The sequence below is a fragment of the Aspergillus viridinutans genome (genome assembly GCF_018404265.1).
Source record: "Aspergillus viridinutans IFM 47045 DNA, scaffold_5, whole genome shotgun sequence".
NCBI classification, from domain to species: Eukaryota; Fungi; Ascomycota; class Eurotiomycetes; order Eurotiales; family Aspergillaceae; genus Aspergillus; species Aspergillus viridinutans.
The window spans coordinates 2447235-2462040 of NW_025091221.1; the positions used below are offsets into that span (position 1 = coordinate 2447235).

General features: G+C 31.2%; 1 protein-coding gene across 1 annotated transcript; it reads left to right on the forward strand.

Annotated features, from left to right (window-relative positions):
• Positions 1-34: 34 nt before the first annotated feature.
• Aspvir_007781 (guanine nucleotide exchange factor) lies at positions 35-3591 on the forward strand (the record flags this gene model as incomplete). The annotated part of the gene is made up of 2 exons (XM_043270958.1): positions 35-580; positions 634-3591. 2 exons carry the CDS (start codon positions 35-37, stop codon positions 3589-3591), a joined length of 3504 nt encoding a protein of 1167 aa, XP_043126893.1.
• Between the last annotated feature and the right edge of the window lie 11215 nt (positions 3592-14806).

The following is a 14806-nucleotide window of genomic DNA, read 5'->3' on the forward strand; positions in this document are numbered from 1 at the left end:
AAAGAGAACGAATAGGTCGCTAGGGAATAGAGACATGGAACTAATGAAACGACACATTGCGCCGTTAAAAGTCGAAAAGACAATCACAAATCCTTCCGGGTCGACCACTTCAGAGTCTGGAGACCCTTCTAGCAATCGTTACTATTCCTCGCAGCACAGCCTGCAGATGTCACCACCTTTGACGCCTTACTGCGCAACCTCATCTAAAGCCAACAGCATGGATCTGACGGAGGCCCCCCGGGCCGTCTTCCACAACTATCTTCGTGCATTCTATCCGTTCCATCCGCCAGGAGACGTTTCGCCAGTCACGATTACTCTGCCGTTGGACCAAGGAGATATCATTCTGGTACACTCGGTACACACCAATGGCTGGGCTGACGGAACACTTCTTGACACCGGAGCCCGAGGCTGGCTACCCACCAATTACTGCGAAGCCTACGACCAACTACCCATGAGACCCCTCCTGAAGGCATTGACCGACTTCTGGGATATTATCCGAGGTGGATGCGGGTCGTCTCTTCATGATTTTGGAAACCAGGATCTTGTAAGGGGCCTGATTGCCGGAGTTCGCTTCCTTCTGGTGAGTGTCCCGAGTCGAGTGATCCAAAGACTAAGCCATTGACAGCGCTCCAGGAAAAATCAGAATGTCTCACCCGCGACTCGTTCCTTGTCCGAAGGCACGAGGGTCTGCGAAGAAACAGAAAAGCATTGCTTTCGGATCTCACAGCGCTTGTTCGTACAACCAAGAGTTTCCAAGTGATTGCTAGCGGAAATCCCTTACAAGACGAGGTCGAGTATCTGGTCGATGAGATGCTCCTCAAGGCGTTCCGCGTCGTGACCCGTGGTGTGCGGTTTCTCGATATCTGGAACGAGGAGGTTGGTCTGAGTCGAACAATCGCGGAGCTGGAGCAAACCAAGGATTACGCTTCTCCTCCTACACCTGCATCCGAGACATTCGTCATGTCGGAAAGGCCTTCCTCGGAGGCTGAGACCGAACGAAACGAGTCGCGGGTTCTCAACCGTAGCTGCATGTCTATGAGTCGCTGTTCCACCCGAGTGGACATGTCTGAGCAGCCACGGCCCGTTTCCGTCGCCACAAAACGGATATCCATCTCCCACCGGGTGTCTTACTCGGGACCTGCTGCAGCTTCCCGAAACCCGAATCTCGCATCGGAACGACTCAACGCCACGTACGATGCTTTCCTCGGCGTGCTGGGTTCGTTCATCGGTCTCCACCTGCAGTCTCGCTCCTCAACCGAGCTAGTCGTCACCACCGAGCAGGCCGTTCGGTCCTGTCGGGGTCTGCTCACTGTGGTCGAGGCCGTCTGTGAACACGACTCTCAAGGCAGTGCGCTCCTGGAGCGCGCCAAGGATACGATGTATGAGCGACTGTCGGAGCTCGTTTTCGCTGCACGGGACGCCTTCCGACCCGCCCAGTCCCCCGACGACGAGCTTGTCTTCATGCCCGATGAAGGAAAGCGACTGGTCGACGCCGCCACCGACTGCGTCCGAGCGGCAGGGAACTGTCTGGCCAAAGCTCGCCTGGTGCTGGAGCAGGTTGGAGATTTCGAACTCGAGGCACTGCCGCAAGACGTTGCGACGCCATTAGTCGGTGTTGGGCCCGAGTCGCAATTGCGACAGCAGAAAGGCGACCAACCTGGGACATCCCTGCGACTTCCCCCACCTCCCCTGCAGATCCCCCAGAACACAGATCTCGACTACTCCCCTCCCACCCCAGGTCTTACCGATGATACCACTCCATCATCTTCTTTCAATTCTTGCACACTCAGCAGCCCCACCATTGCGGCAACCGACGAGGCGTCATTGCCATCCGCTGCCATCACTCCCACCAGCCCGGAGAAGGCCTCATTCTCGTCGTCTTATGATGCTACCGCTGGTGTCAAGATACTCGAGAACCGTATCAGCCATCCCAAGTCCGAGATCGGTGAGTCTTTTGGCCGTGGAGTGACTAGTACTGGAAGCAGCTTCACCTACCACAGCCACCTCCGTGACTCCGAAATGAGTGGAGTGTCTCAAACTTCTACCCGAGCCACATCCCCAGACATTGGCAGCTGCTACCAGGCTCCATCGCTCAAGAGCTGTGTCAGCCGCTCAACGCTGGCAGAGGAGGGTGAGGAGACCGAAGTAAATATTCTGGAGAAGACTTATGCGCATGAATTGATCTTCAAGGATGGTCAAGTCATGGGCGGCAGCCTTCGGGCGCTGATCGAGAAACTCACCTCTCATGGATCAACGCCAGACGCGATGTTCGTCTCGACCTTTTACCTCACCTTCCGTCTATTTGCGACGCCGCTGGAGTTTGCCGAGGCCCTTGCTGATCGGTTTGACTACATTGGCGATACTCCGCATGCAGCGGGGCCCGTCCGTCTTCGCGTGTACAACGTGTTCAAGGGTTGGCTCGAGTCACACTGGCGTCATGACTGCGATACCTCGGCTCTGGACTTTATTGTCAACTTTGCCAACACTACTTTGATGCAAACCCTTCCCTCCGCCGGAAAACGCCTTCTGGAACTGACGGACAAGGTTTCGACGCTTCAGGGACCTGTTGTGCCCCGTCTCATCTCGTCCATGGGAAAGACCAACACCGCGACCGCACAATATGTGCACCCAGACACTCCTCTTCCCCCTCCCATTCTCAGCAAGAAGGAGGTGAACCTGCTGAAACAGTGGAAGAACGGCGAGGCTGCGATTAGCATCCTGGACTTTGATCCTATGGAACTGGCCCGTCAGCTCACCATCAAGGAGTCGCGCATCTTCTGCGCCATTCTTCCCGAGGAGCTGTTGGCGACGGAGTGGATGAAGAAGAGCGCTTCACTGGCCGTCAATGTCCGTGCCATGTCGACTTTGTCCACCGATCTCGCCCATCTGGTTGTTGATTCCATCCTGCAGCTGGAGGAACCGAAGAAGCGGGCGGCCATCATCAAGCAGTGGGTCAAGATTGCTAACAAGTGTCTGGAACTCAACAACTATGACACTTTGATGGCCATTATCTGCTCTCTCAACTCGTCAATGATCTCGCGTCTGAAGCGGACCTGGGAGGTGGTATCGCAGAAGACCAAGGCCACACTCGAGACCCTAGGGGGCATCGTGGATGTGTCGCGCAACTATGCTGTCCTGCGGCAGAGACTGCAGACCCATGTTCCGCCGTGTCTTCCTTTCGTCGGCACCTACCTCACGGACCTGACATTCGTGGACCACGGGAACCAGCCGCTGCGAAGCCTGCCCACCGATGACGGCGAGATGACAGTCATCAACTTTGACAAACACATGAAGACCGCCAAGATCATCAGCGAGCTCCAGCGGTTCCAGATCCCCTACCGTCTCACCGAAGTTCCGGAACTTCAGACCTGGATGCAGAACGAGCTGGTGCGGGTGCGTTCCAACGGCGAAAAGAGCCTGCAGACTTTCTATCGTCGCTCTCTCATTCTGGAGCCGCGCGAGATCACGCCGCGGCCGACTTTGCAGCCAGAGTCTAGCGCCTCTTCTATCATGGAGAACGCCAAGGACAAATTTGACCTCTTCGCTTGGACTCATCCTTCTAAGTCCAAGTCGGTCGTTACCAATGGTTAATTCTAATTAGCCATATCTTTTTTTTTTTTTTTTTTTTTTTCATGCTGATTACGGCCGTACTGACGGCCATTGAGTTTATCTTACGACTTTACGACTTTTGATCGATCAGATTTTGATTATCTTCGTTCATGCTTTATACGATGCCACCGCTTATTTGAACCGTACCTTCGTTGTCGATACTTCTAATATCTCGGGTGGCACTTGTGATCTCAAAAATTCTTGCTCTCATTTTCTTCTTGCAATCGTTCTGACAAAGCGACCGGATTGATTTGGAGTACCCTCGGGATATCAAAAGTGTGCATAGCACAGGTGCTCTGGGATTAGACCCCTACTACACTGAGCCTCGCGGCTCCGGAGGCTACAGAAAACAGGAATAGATACCCCTTGGTTGTGGATGCTGGAACGTCAATTCGTCGCGAGGAACTGTTTTACTATATTGATTGATTTACTGGATTGGGCTGCATCATGGAAAGGAAACTTGGTTGGAATCTGTGATACCTGGTTGGAAATGGATATGGATGGCATTCGGCTGGAGGAAAGGCATTGTACTGTACTGTATATATTCATAGGTTCTCTAGGTCAATTAATCTATTGATCTCATTCACTTGCTTTCTGTGGCCATACTCAGTATGGCGGAGATCTGATCACGTGATCTCACTTAGTAGATAGCTCCTTCCACTGTATAATAGTAAATATAGATTTATATACATAATGAATTAATGAAATATCTTTATATTCTGAACCTCTCTCTACTTATTCTATAGGTTATAAGCCTAGAGCCTCTTAGAGAGCTCTAGGGAATTATTCCTAAGTTCTTTCCTTAAGCTATTTTACTACTTTTTACTTTTAAAAGCCTCTTTTAGTGAATATTCTACCTAAAATAGAAACTATCTTTTTTATTACCTTTAATAATAGGGCCCTGCAAAAGGTTCTTATATTTAAGAATCCTTATAGATATAGAAGCCTAGTAGTTACCCTTAGATGCATCTAAAACCTTATTCTCTTAAGGAATATATCTAAAACCTTATCTCTTTTATTAAAATCTCCCTTTAAGATACCTTAAGTAGATCTCTATAAGTTACTATTACTTATAGATGTAGATTCCTATTAAATATAGTCTAAAGCTATAAAAATATATCTATATAGTTAGGGTGTTTAATAGACTATAAATAAAACTTATAAGAAGCTAGAGCTGCTAGAAATAGGCTATTAGATTAGATTATTAGATAAAGTTAAGCTTACTAAGTAGTAAGAGAGAATTAAAAAGGCTATTTAAGATTAGGAGGAGATAGATAATAAGGCTTATAAAGCTATTTATTCTACCTTATCTTATACTATTAGATATAAAGTAATTAATTTAGAATTATCTAAAGCTATTTAGGACTATCTTAATAATAAATATAATATAATAGTAGATATATAGTCCTTTAAAGGGCTATAGATAGCTATTAATATAATATATAATAGCTATAATAAAGTTTAAGATTATATATTAAAACTATCTTAAGTACTTAATAAATTTAATTATAGCCTTAAGGAAGGTAAGTAGCTTCCTAAATTTATTAAGATCTAATTCTTACTCTATAATCTTAGTAAGATATAAGAGATATTCCTTATATCTTACCTTAATAGTTACTATAATAAGAGAACTACTATATTTAATAGTATTATACAGATTCTTATTTAGGAGGAGATGTATATAAAGTTTAATATATTATCTATAAATATTATAAAAGTATAGAAAGGGAAGAAGCTAGCTTAGAAAAGTAGTAATTCTAAGAATAAATTAAACTAATTAAATTAGTCTAATTCTAATTCTAATTTAAATAACTAGAAAGATTCTAATAGTAAGGTTCCCTAGGAAACTAGGAAGAACTAGAAATATTATTATTATAGTAAAATAAGCTATAAGAAGCCTAACTACTAGAAATTAAATCTAGATAAGAAGCCTGATAGGAAGAATTTATCTAATTAATTAAATTAAACTAATTATTATAATTATGCTCATGTAATAGGCACTAATAATAATATACTAAATAGCTAATAATTAACTACTATAATGCTTAAAGAAATAATACTTATCTTCTATACTATTAATAATAAAGATAATAGAGTCCTTACCCCTACTAATAATAATTTAATTAATAATAATGGCATCCTTACCTCCTAATTAGTTAAATAAGATATTAAATATATATAGATAGTAATTATTATTATTAATCTAGCTCTGTACCTATATACTAGTACTAGTAATTAGATAATTAACTCTAGAGCTACTAAACACTTTATTATAATATCTATAAACTTTATAGATAGCTTAAGGAAGCTATGTAAATAGGGAATTAAGATAGTAATAGGGTAAATTATATATTCTGATTTAATTAGGGATATTATCTTATATCTTATATATCTAGGTGGATATACTAGATATATTATTATTACTAATATTCTCTATATCTCTGAGGTGGCAGTTAACCTTTTAGGCACTATTAGATTAGGCTATAAGGGTCTGGGAGTTAATCTTCTACTAGATAGTATTATTATTACTTACTTATTAGATAAAATAATTATTAGATATAGAGATATTATCTAGAATACCTATATTCTCTACCTTATAGGAAGTAACACTGTGATTAAGGCTGATAAGCTAGTTAAATTAACTAAGCTAGATATATTATTTAAGATATAGCTAATAATATTCCCTTACTATCCTAAGAGAGATAATAATTAATCATTCTCTTAGTAAGATTATATGCTGTAAGAAGATTGCAAGTGAGCTAAGTAAGAATTAGTAAAACCTTATTCTAATATTAAAACTTATATCTAGACTAGATAAGAGGTCCTAAGTAAGTAATATATGCTTATTTTAGATCTACTATATAATAATTATACTAGTGTTCATGCATTAAAGAAAGATAAGGTTAATTTAATAACTTAGCACTATTATTTTATATATTTATTAATTCCTAATATCATCTGTGTATCTAAAATAGTTAATAGAATGGATATTAAGGGACTATTAATTCCTAAGTATACCTGTAAATCTTATATAGTAGCTAATATAATAGTCTATAAGGGGTATATTACTATATCTTCTATTAAGTAATATAGGGAGTATATCTTTATTAATATTAGTGGTAGCTATAATAATATACTAGATAACTATGTTACTAGAGCTTGCTACTAGATAATCATTATAGATTAATTTAATAGCTAGGTTACTATCTAATTACTTAAATATAGGTACTAAGTAATGCTGCTTATTAAGCTCTTTATTAAAGAAGAAGAGTGTATAGGTGTTAAGATATAAATTATCTATTATATGAGGGATATCATATAGCACTCTAAAGAGTAGGTCAAGCTTCATTATAATTAGGAGTCATAAGCTAGGTCATATCTAGGTTAGATATAAGTTTAACTAGATAGAAGAGATATTATAATAAAAAGTAATTTATTTATTCCTTAATTAGTAATTATAATCCTTACTAAAGAATAATATAGTAGGAAGAAGATCCCTCTACCTTTAGTAATAATATTATTATTATCCTAGTTATCTACCTTAAGGGTTATACCCTAAGATAGGTATAAATAATTAGCTAAAACTAATACTATCTTTCTCTACTATATTACCTCCCCTTCTTACTACCTTATTACCCTTAATAGATCTCCTAAATTAAGGAGTTCTATCTTTATTATAAAACTTAATATTATCTTTATTACCTCTATTATTATCTTCTTTTCTATTATTATCCCTATTACTATCTCTTTTTTTATTACTATTATTACTTTTATTAGGCTTCTTTCTATTATTATTAGTTATGCTAGTAGTATTATCTCTATCTTCCTTATTATTATTAAGATCTATATTACTAGCACCCCTAGTAAGGTCTAGTAGAGGAATATTATTATTTCTTTTATCTAAGGTGGATATAAGTTTATTTACTAGAGTCTTAGATATAATTATAAGTATTTATATTAATAATCTCTTTACCCTACTTAGAGTAGCTATTAAAGATATATCCCTCTATTAAATCTCTTTATTATATTTCTGCTTTATTACTCCTTCTTTAAGATAAGTAAAAGCAGAGTTAGAGCTATAAATCTCCTATTTAGTAGATTTAAATCTCTTTATTATTTCTTCTACTAAAATAATAATATTATTTATAGCCTTCTGCAGAAATTCTTATATAATATTAATAAACCTATAAAATAAGATATTTAATTTATTTATAATCCCTAGATTATCCTACTTAAGTTAACTAATAAGTGCTACTCTAATATATATTTAAGGTATAAGAAAAATAGAGGGTCCCTAAGGACTAATAAGTTAAAACTATAGTATTAATTTATCTAGCTAGATATTAGATAATATTAAATTTTTTAAATACTTTTATAACTTTATAATAGTCCCTATTCTTAAGACCTCTAGATCCCTTTAGCTTTTATTCACTACTATAAAAATAATAGGAAAGTCTAATATAAGTTCTAATTTCTTAATATAAATCTCTAGTATTATTACTATTTTAGTAATAAGCTATAGAGGGTGTTATCTAATACTTTTAAAATTATCTAGAATAACTCTTATACTATTAACTATCTCTATAGGAGGGCTAGAATTTAGTAAAGTCTATCTAATAACTTTATTATTAATATCTTTATTCTACTACTTTCTTATACTTATAAAGTCTGATATGAAGCCTTGACTAAGGGACTAACTCTAATTATATTAGATTATTACTACTAAGTATATTATATATACTAAATATATTAGTATCCTATAGTAATACTACTTATTAGAATGCCTATATATTTCTAAATAATTTAGCTCTATTTATTCTATTATAAACCTTACTAGTATAAGATAAGGGGTGAGTCTCTACTCTTTATTATTATATAATATAATTATAATAAAATAGATATAAAGATTAAGTTAGAGAGCTTATTATATTATAGAGAACTATATATTTCTAAGCTAACTATCTATAGATCCCCTCTTAAGAGGTATATAAAAGTTATATACTCTAGYCTTATTAAGAGTAATCTTTTTAAGACCTCTATCTTTAGTATTCTAGTAAGAGAATAAATTATTTATAGTAATATAATTATTTTTATTAAAATTCTTTAGAAAACCTATATCTAAGTTAGATAGAAGCTCTTTAATCTATTTATAAGTAATAATACTTAGATTAAAAGTAATACTTTATACTATAGATATCTAAAAGACTTCTTTATACTTATTAGTACCTAAATTAATTATTTTTAGAGCTTTAGTACCTATAAACTAAGTATATAATCTAGCTTTATCTTATAGTATTATATACTTATTACTAAGCTTAATATATTACTATATATACTCTTTAAGTATATCTAGTAGTAGGTTTATCTTTAATTTTAAATTTATTCTAATAACTTAAAGATATTTTATATATATCTTAAGCTCTATTATAGCTTTTATTTTTACTAAAAATATAACTACTAAATTCTATATTAATTTATAAGGAGATATATAAAGAATTATTATTACTAATAGATCTAAAGAGATTTTATAGATATATTTATCTTACTTTCTTTAAGTTTTTTTAGTAACCTAGTCTTTAGCTTTCTTTAATTATTACTATAAAGCTTCTCTTCCTAAGTTCTTATCTCTATTAGATATTAAATCTTTATCTATATTAGATATAGCTTTATTATATAATTTTCCTAAGTATATCTTTTTCTTTACTTTTAATTCTATTAATATATCTATTAACTCTTTATTATCTAGGACCTGTGGAGCTTCTTTAATTAGTATAAGGATTTTATTAAACTATCTAAGTACTATTAATCTAGTTAGAGGCTATAGCTTTAACTTCTTATCCTTATCTAAAGATATTAAAAAACTAAATTAATTAAGCTTCTTTTTAATTTTATTAAGCTTATTTTTAGTAAGCTTACCCTCTTTCTAAGGTTTTATTTTTATAAACTAAATATCTTATAAAGTTATATATATATAGCTTTTTAGCTCTCTTCTCTTATTTATTATCTAATTTAGAGTATACTAATTTACTCTCTTAGCTACTATTTTAAAACTAATTATCTTTATTATTATTACTAAGTCCCTTATATAGTAATGACTATAGCTAATTCTTAATAGATAATTTATAATATTATTATCTTATTTTTCTTAGATTTAAATCTAATACTCTACTATTCTTTCTATAATTTTTATTACTATTTTTATAATATCCTCTACTTCTTTCTATAATACTTTATCTTTCTTTTTCTATTTACTAAATCTATTAATCTTTCTAATAGCTTTCTAGATAATATATATCTAGATATTCTAGACTTCTTATTATAGTAGTATCYYTTCTYTAATCTCTTTATAAAYTATATAYCTCTCTTYATCTATCTTAYAYAGCTATAGTTTTTAATTAAGTTYCTCTAATATATTATTAGCTTCTCTTATCTAAGTTTTAATATATACCTAGCTTACTATTATAATATCTTCTAGGGCTAACTAAGCTTTTACCCCTATAAAGATAATAGATACTTCTATATCTATATCTATAGTATTATCTAAATTCTACTTATTTTTCTTTACTTTTTTTATAGCTAGAGCTGCTCCCTGCTTATAGGGATTCTTTAAGATTTTATCTATAGTAGATAGTAGCTAAATAACTTTATTAAGAATAGGATAATTTTAAGAAAGAGAATTAATAAAATTAAGGACTTTAAATAAAACTAGAAAATAAGAAATTTATAAGATGGTAGTTATTATATTACTTATAGGTAAATAATAGATTATATAATCCTTTAGACTATAAAAATAATATAATTAGCTAGATATTAATTAGTTAGATCTAGGTTAGAGAAGATAGAAATATAAGTTTAAAATATCTCTCCCCTTCTTAATTTATAGTTAATGCTCTTATTATTATGAGCATTAATTATAAATTAATTAAACTTAATATAAGGGAAAGGTAAAAGAAATAGAAAGTAAAAGATAAGAAAAAATAAAAGAAAAGTAAGATTACTAAGCTACTTAAGTTAATTAATAAATTAATAGAAAGATTAAAGACTAATAAAGAAATAGTAAAATCTTATTTTCTAACTTTAAATACCTTAAATAAAGCATTCTATACTTATAGATTATAGTAAAGAAATATAAAATAGCTAGTAAAGTTAGTTTAATTATAGTAGAGGGATAATCACTATAAATAATAAATTATTAGAGATAAGGTCTTTATTATAGATTATTAGCTAAGTTAAATCTCTTTAAGTTATATCTATATATAGAGGTATAAAGGTAGAATCTATCTTATCTAAAACTTTAGCTATCCTTAAGATTACCTTACTAGGTTAATTTAAGGTAAAGAACTGCTTTAACTAATTATTATAAATTATTATCTAGAATATAGTACTATTAAGTTTTTTTAGTAAATATAAACTATTTATAAAAATCTAATAAATATAATATAGTCCTAACTATCTAAATACTATCTTATTAAAATATAAAGTTTCTAGCTTACTATTATAAAGTAGAATAAGATTATCTTCTTATAATACTTCTCTTTAGAGATAATTCTAGTTATTAAATATTTTACCTTCTTCTTCTCTCTTTTACTAGACTCTTATAATAGCTTTAGTAGTATTCTTATCCCTCTATTTAATCTACCTTACTCTTATTATAACCAGATCTCCAGTGTCCTAAATCTTATTCTAGGGTAGTATCTATTATATTAGAACTTCTAATTTTACTAGTAGAATAGCCTCCTGTCCTATAAGTATCCTAAAGGGTGTTATTCCTATTATATCTTTTATAGTATTATAATTAGCCTAGAGGACTATAGGGAGGTGTTATTACTACTAGATATTAGTTCTAGTAATTAATATTCTTAGGGCTTTAATAATTAGCTTATACCTAACTTTAATAAATCTATTAGCTTAGTAATTATATAATAATATCTAAATATAGTAGGCTTTATATCTCTTATAGAGAACTATTATAATATCCTTTATTTCTAGACTATTATCTAAAACTAGAATCTTAATATAACCCTATCTTATAAAGATATCTTTAAAGATAAATTTAGCTATAGCTACTACTATTAGAGCTATTATTATTTAGGCTTCTATCTATCCTAATAAGGATTCCCTAGCTATAGCTAAGTAATATAAGGTCATGCTCCTATAATTAATATAAATAATATCTATATACTATTTTTAAAGTAGTCTACTAGGTTTAGTAGGAGTTATCTCCTCCTTAAGCTATAATCCTATTACTCTTTAGTATCTATTATAAGATTTATACTAATCTAAAATATCTTTCTATAAGCTAGACTACTAATACTAGATAGTAATTTTATAGTAAGTGCCTTCTCTACCTTAATACCCTAATTTATTATATATAGTAGATAAAATTCTTTACTATTATTACTTATTATCTACTACTCTATAAACTAGTTTAGACTTCCTAGATCTTCTAAATAAGATATAATCTTAGATAAGAAACTTTATAGCTCTTTTCTTAAATCTTTAGAATTTACTAGTATCCATCCTGTTAGGCCTTTCTAAGGTTAATAATTATTTTATAATTTAGTATAATTCCTTTATCTATATTTCTAATTTAACTAAGAATAATATATCCTCTCCTTAAGAGTCTAGTAATAAAATATAGAATATTATACTAAACTATATATCTAAAAACTCTTTAATATTATTATTTTCTACTTCTTAAATATCTATATGTGTGGGCAGTCTTTAAGATAAACTATTAGCTATAGTATTCTTTAAACCTAGAATATAATAAATAGTAAAGTTAAAGAGTTAAATCTATATAATCTACTATACTACTATAGCTCCTAGAAGGTTAGTTACTATCTAATTTAATTATATAACTAGAGTTATAGCATCTACTTCTAATATAAAATAATATCTATAAAGCTAGGTATAAAACTTCTTAAGAGACTTAAGTACTATATAGTACTTCTTTTTTCTAGTATTATAATTTACCTCTATATCTATCTAGATACTACTTTTAAAATAAATTAGATATCTCTTATTAGTTCTAGTCTTATATTATATTAAATTCTCTCCCTAACCTTCTTTACTAATATTATAGGTAAGAATAACTTCTCCTACCTCTATTATTAATCTATTCTTAAGCTTCTTCAGGTATTCTAAAGGCTTAAGGACTAGAGCTAATATAAGGGCTATCTTAAACTAATCTATAGTTAGTTATTTAGTTCTCCTCTAGATAAAGGTTATATCTTTTTAGAAGAGAGCATAGATAGGTTCTATAATAAGGGTAAAATCTTTAATCTATATCTAATAATATACTATAATATTAATAAATAATCTAGCTTTATATACATTCTGATAGGGTGGCTAATCTATAATCTTAATAATCTTTATTTTCTCTAGATACCTTCTATTATAATTATAAATAAAATCTATAATCTTAAGAGTAGACACTAAAAATTAAGACTTTACTCTAGAAATAATAAACTCTAAGAGTTTAATACTATAGAGTATTTAATCTAGATTAAGTAAATATTTAAAAATAAATTAATAAACTCTAGGAAGCACTTTCTTCTTATTATATTTTATTTTTAGTCCTTTTACTCCTATATCATCTAAGAAGAGGCTATAATATTTTAGAGTATTATCTTTTAGTACTTTTTCTATTATATACTAAAAGATTAGTACTAAGTTTATCTACTCTTAGGGTAAAGTAGTTATTTAAAGTAAACCTAATAGTATTATAAAGTTTATAAGATTATATAATTATAGTATTAATAGTATTCTATTATACCTAGAGAAGAGATTAACTATAGATACTATTACTATATCTATAAAGTCCTCTAAAAACTTATCTATATTTAGAGGTAAATTTACATCTTAATATAAGACTATATTTAATTTAAGAGCTATATTAATAAGCTAATAAGATAAAGTACTTTTTAGTATAAGGAACTACTTATTCCTATATAGTCCTCTTCTAGGTTCTAAAATCTTTATTTTTAATTATTCCTTAAGAATTTAAATTATAGCTAGTATTAATATCTTTAGAATTAGAATATTTTTCTCTTACTATAGTTTATATAAAATAGTCTAGATTTTAATTAGTAGAATTACTTTAGAAATTACTATCTCTTTCTCTTTAAAGTTCTAAGCTAATACTACTTCCCTAGTATATAGGATTTTAATAAGGAATTCTCTTTCTTATAATATAATATCTAGCCTAATCTTTAACTAAGCTAGCTATTCTAATATAAGTCTTAAGCCTCTTATAATTTTAGATATCTTTAGCTTAATAAATTATTAGTATTATATATCTAGTAAATTAAYCTTCTTTATACTATCTCYTACTAATATTCTAAGAGTARTATCTTTCTAGTTTYTTTCTYTAAGTAGTTCTATACCTATTAGTACTACTATATTTACTAGCTAAACTTTTAGAGCCTTATATTTATATATAGTATTAGTAAAATATTATTAGTAAAGTATCTTATAATCTACTTTCTAAGATATTTATATAACTATTTTATATATCTATTTATATAGTTCCTATTTATTATATAGTTAAAATAACCTTCCTTAATTTTTTTTATTAGTACTTAAACTTTTATCTATCTTAGATATAAGTTCCCTTATTTTAACTCTATTTCTATAAGTAGTATTCTTCTTAGATATAAGTTCTTTATTTCTAACTAACCCTTTCTAAAGTTATATCTAATCTAGATATAAATTTCTTAACCTTTTTTTTAATTAAATTCTACTTACCTTATACCCTCTTAGTAGGTCTTATTATCTACTAAGGTTTAATTTATAGATTTCCTTAGTACTTAGTTTTTCTTATCTTTAAATACTAATATCTAAACTTCTTCTTTATTTTTAAATACCCCTTTCTGATTTTTATTCTGTAGATTAGAAGGGGAGAAAATTAGAATTAATATTTTTCTTTTTCTATCTAGTAATATAATAATAGTTTCTACTAACCTATCCTTTAGAGTAATATAGTATAATCTTATTTAATATTTAAATAGCTAACCTAAAATATAATTATTAGATAAAGGAGTATTAATAATAAAGAATAGAACTTAATATAAAAAACCTCTAATTATAATAGATATATATTTATAAATACTAAAGAACTTTATTAATTTACTATTAGTGCTCTATATAAATCTATTATTTAATAATATAATAGGTAGTTATAATCTAGCTATAA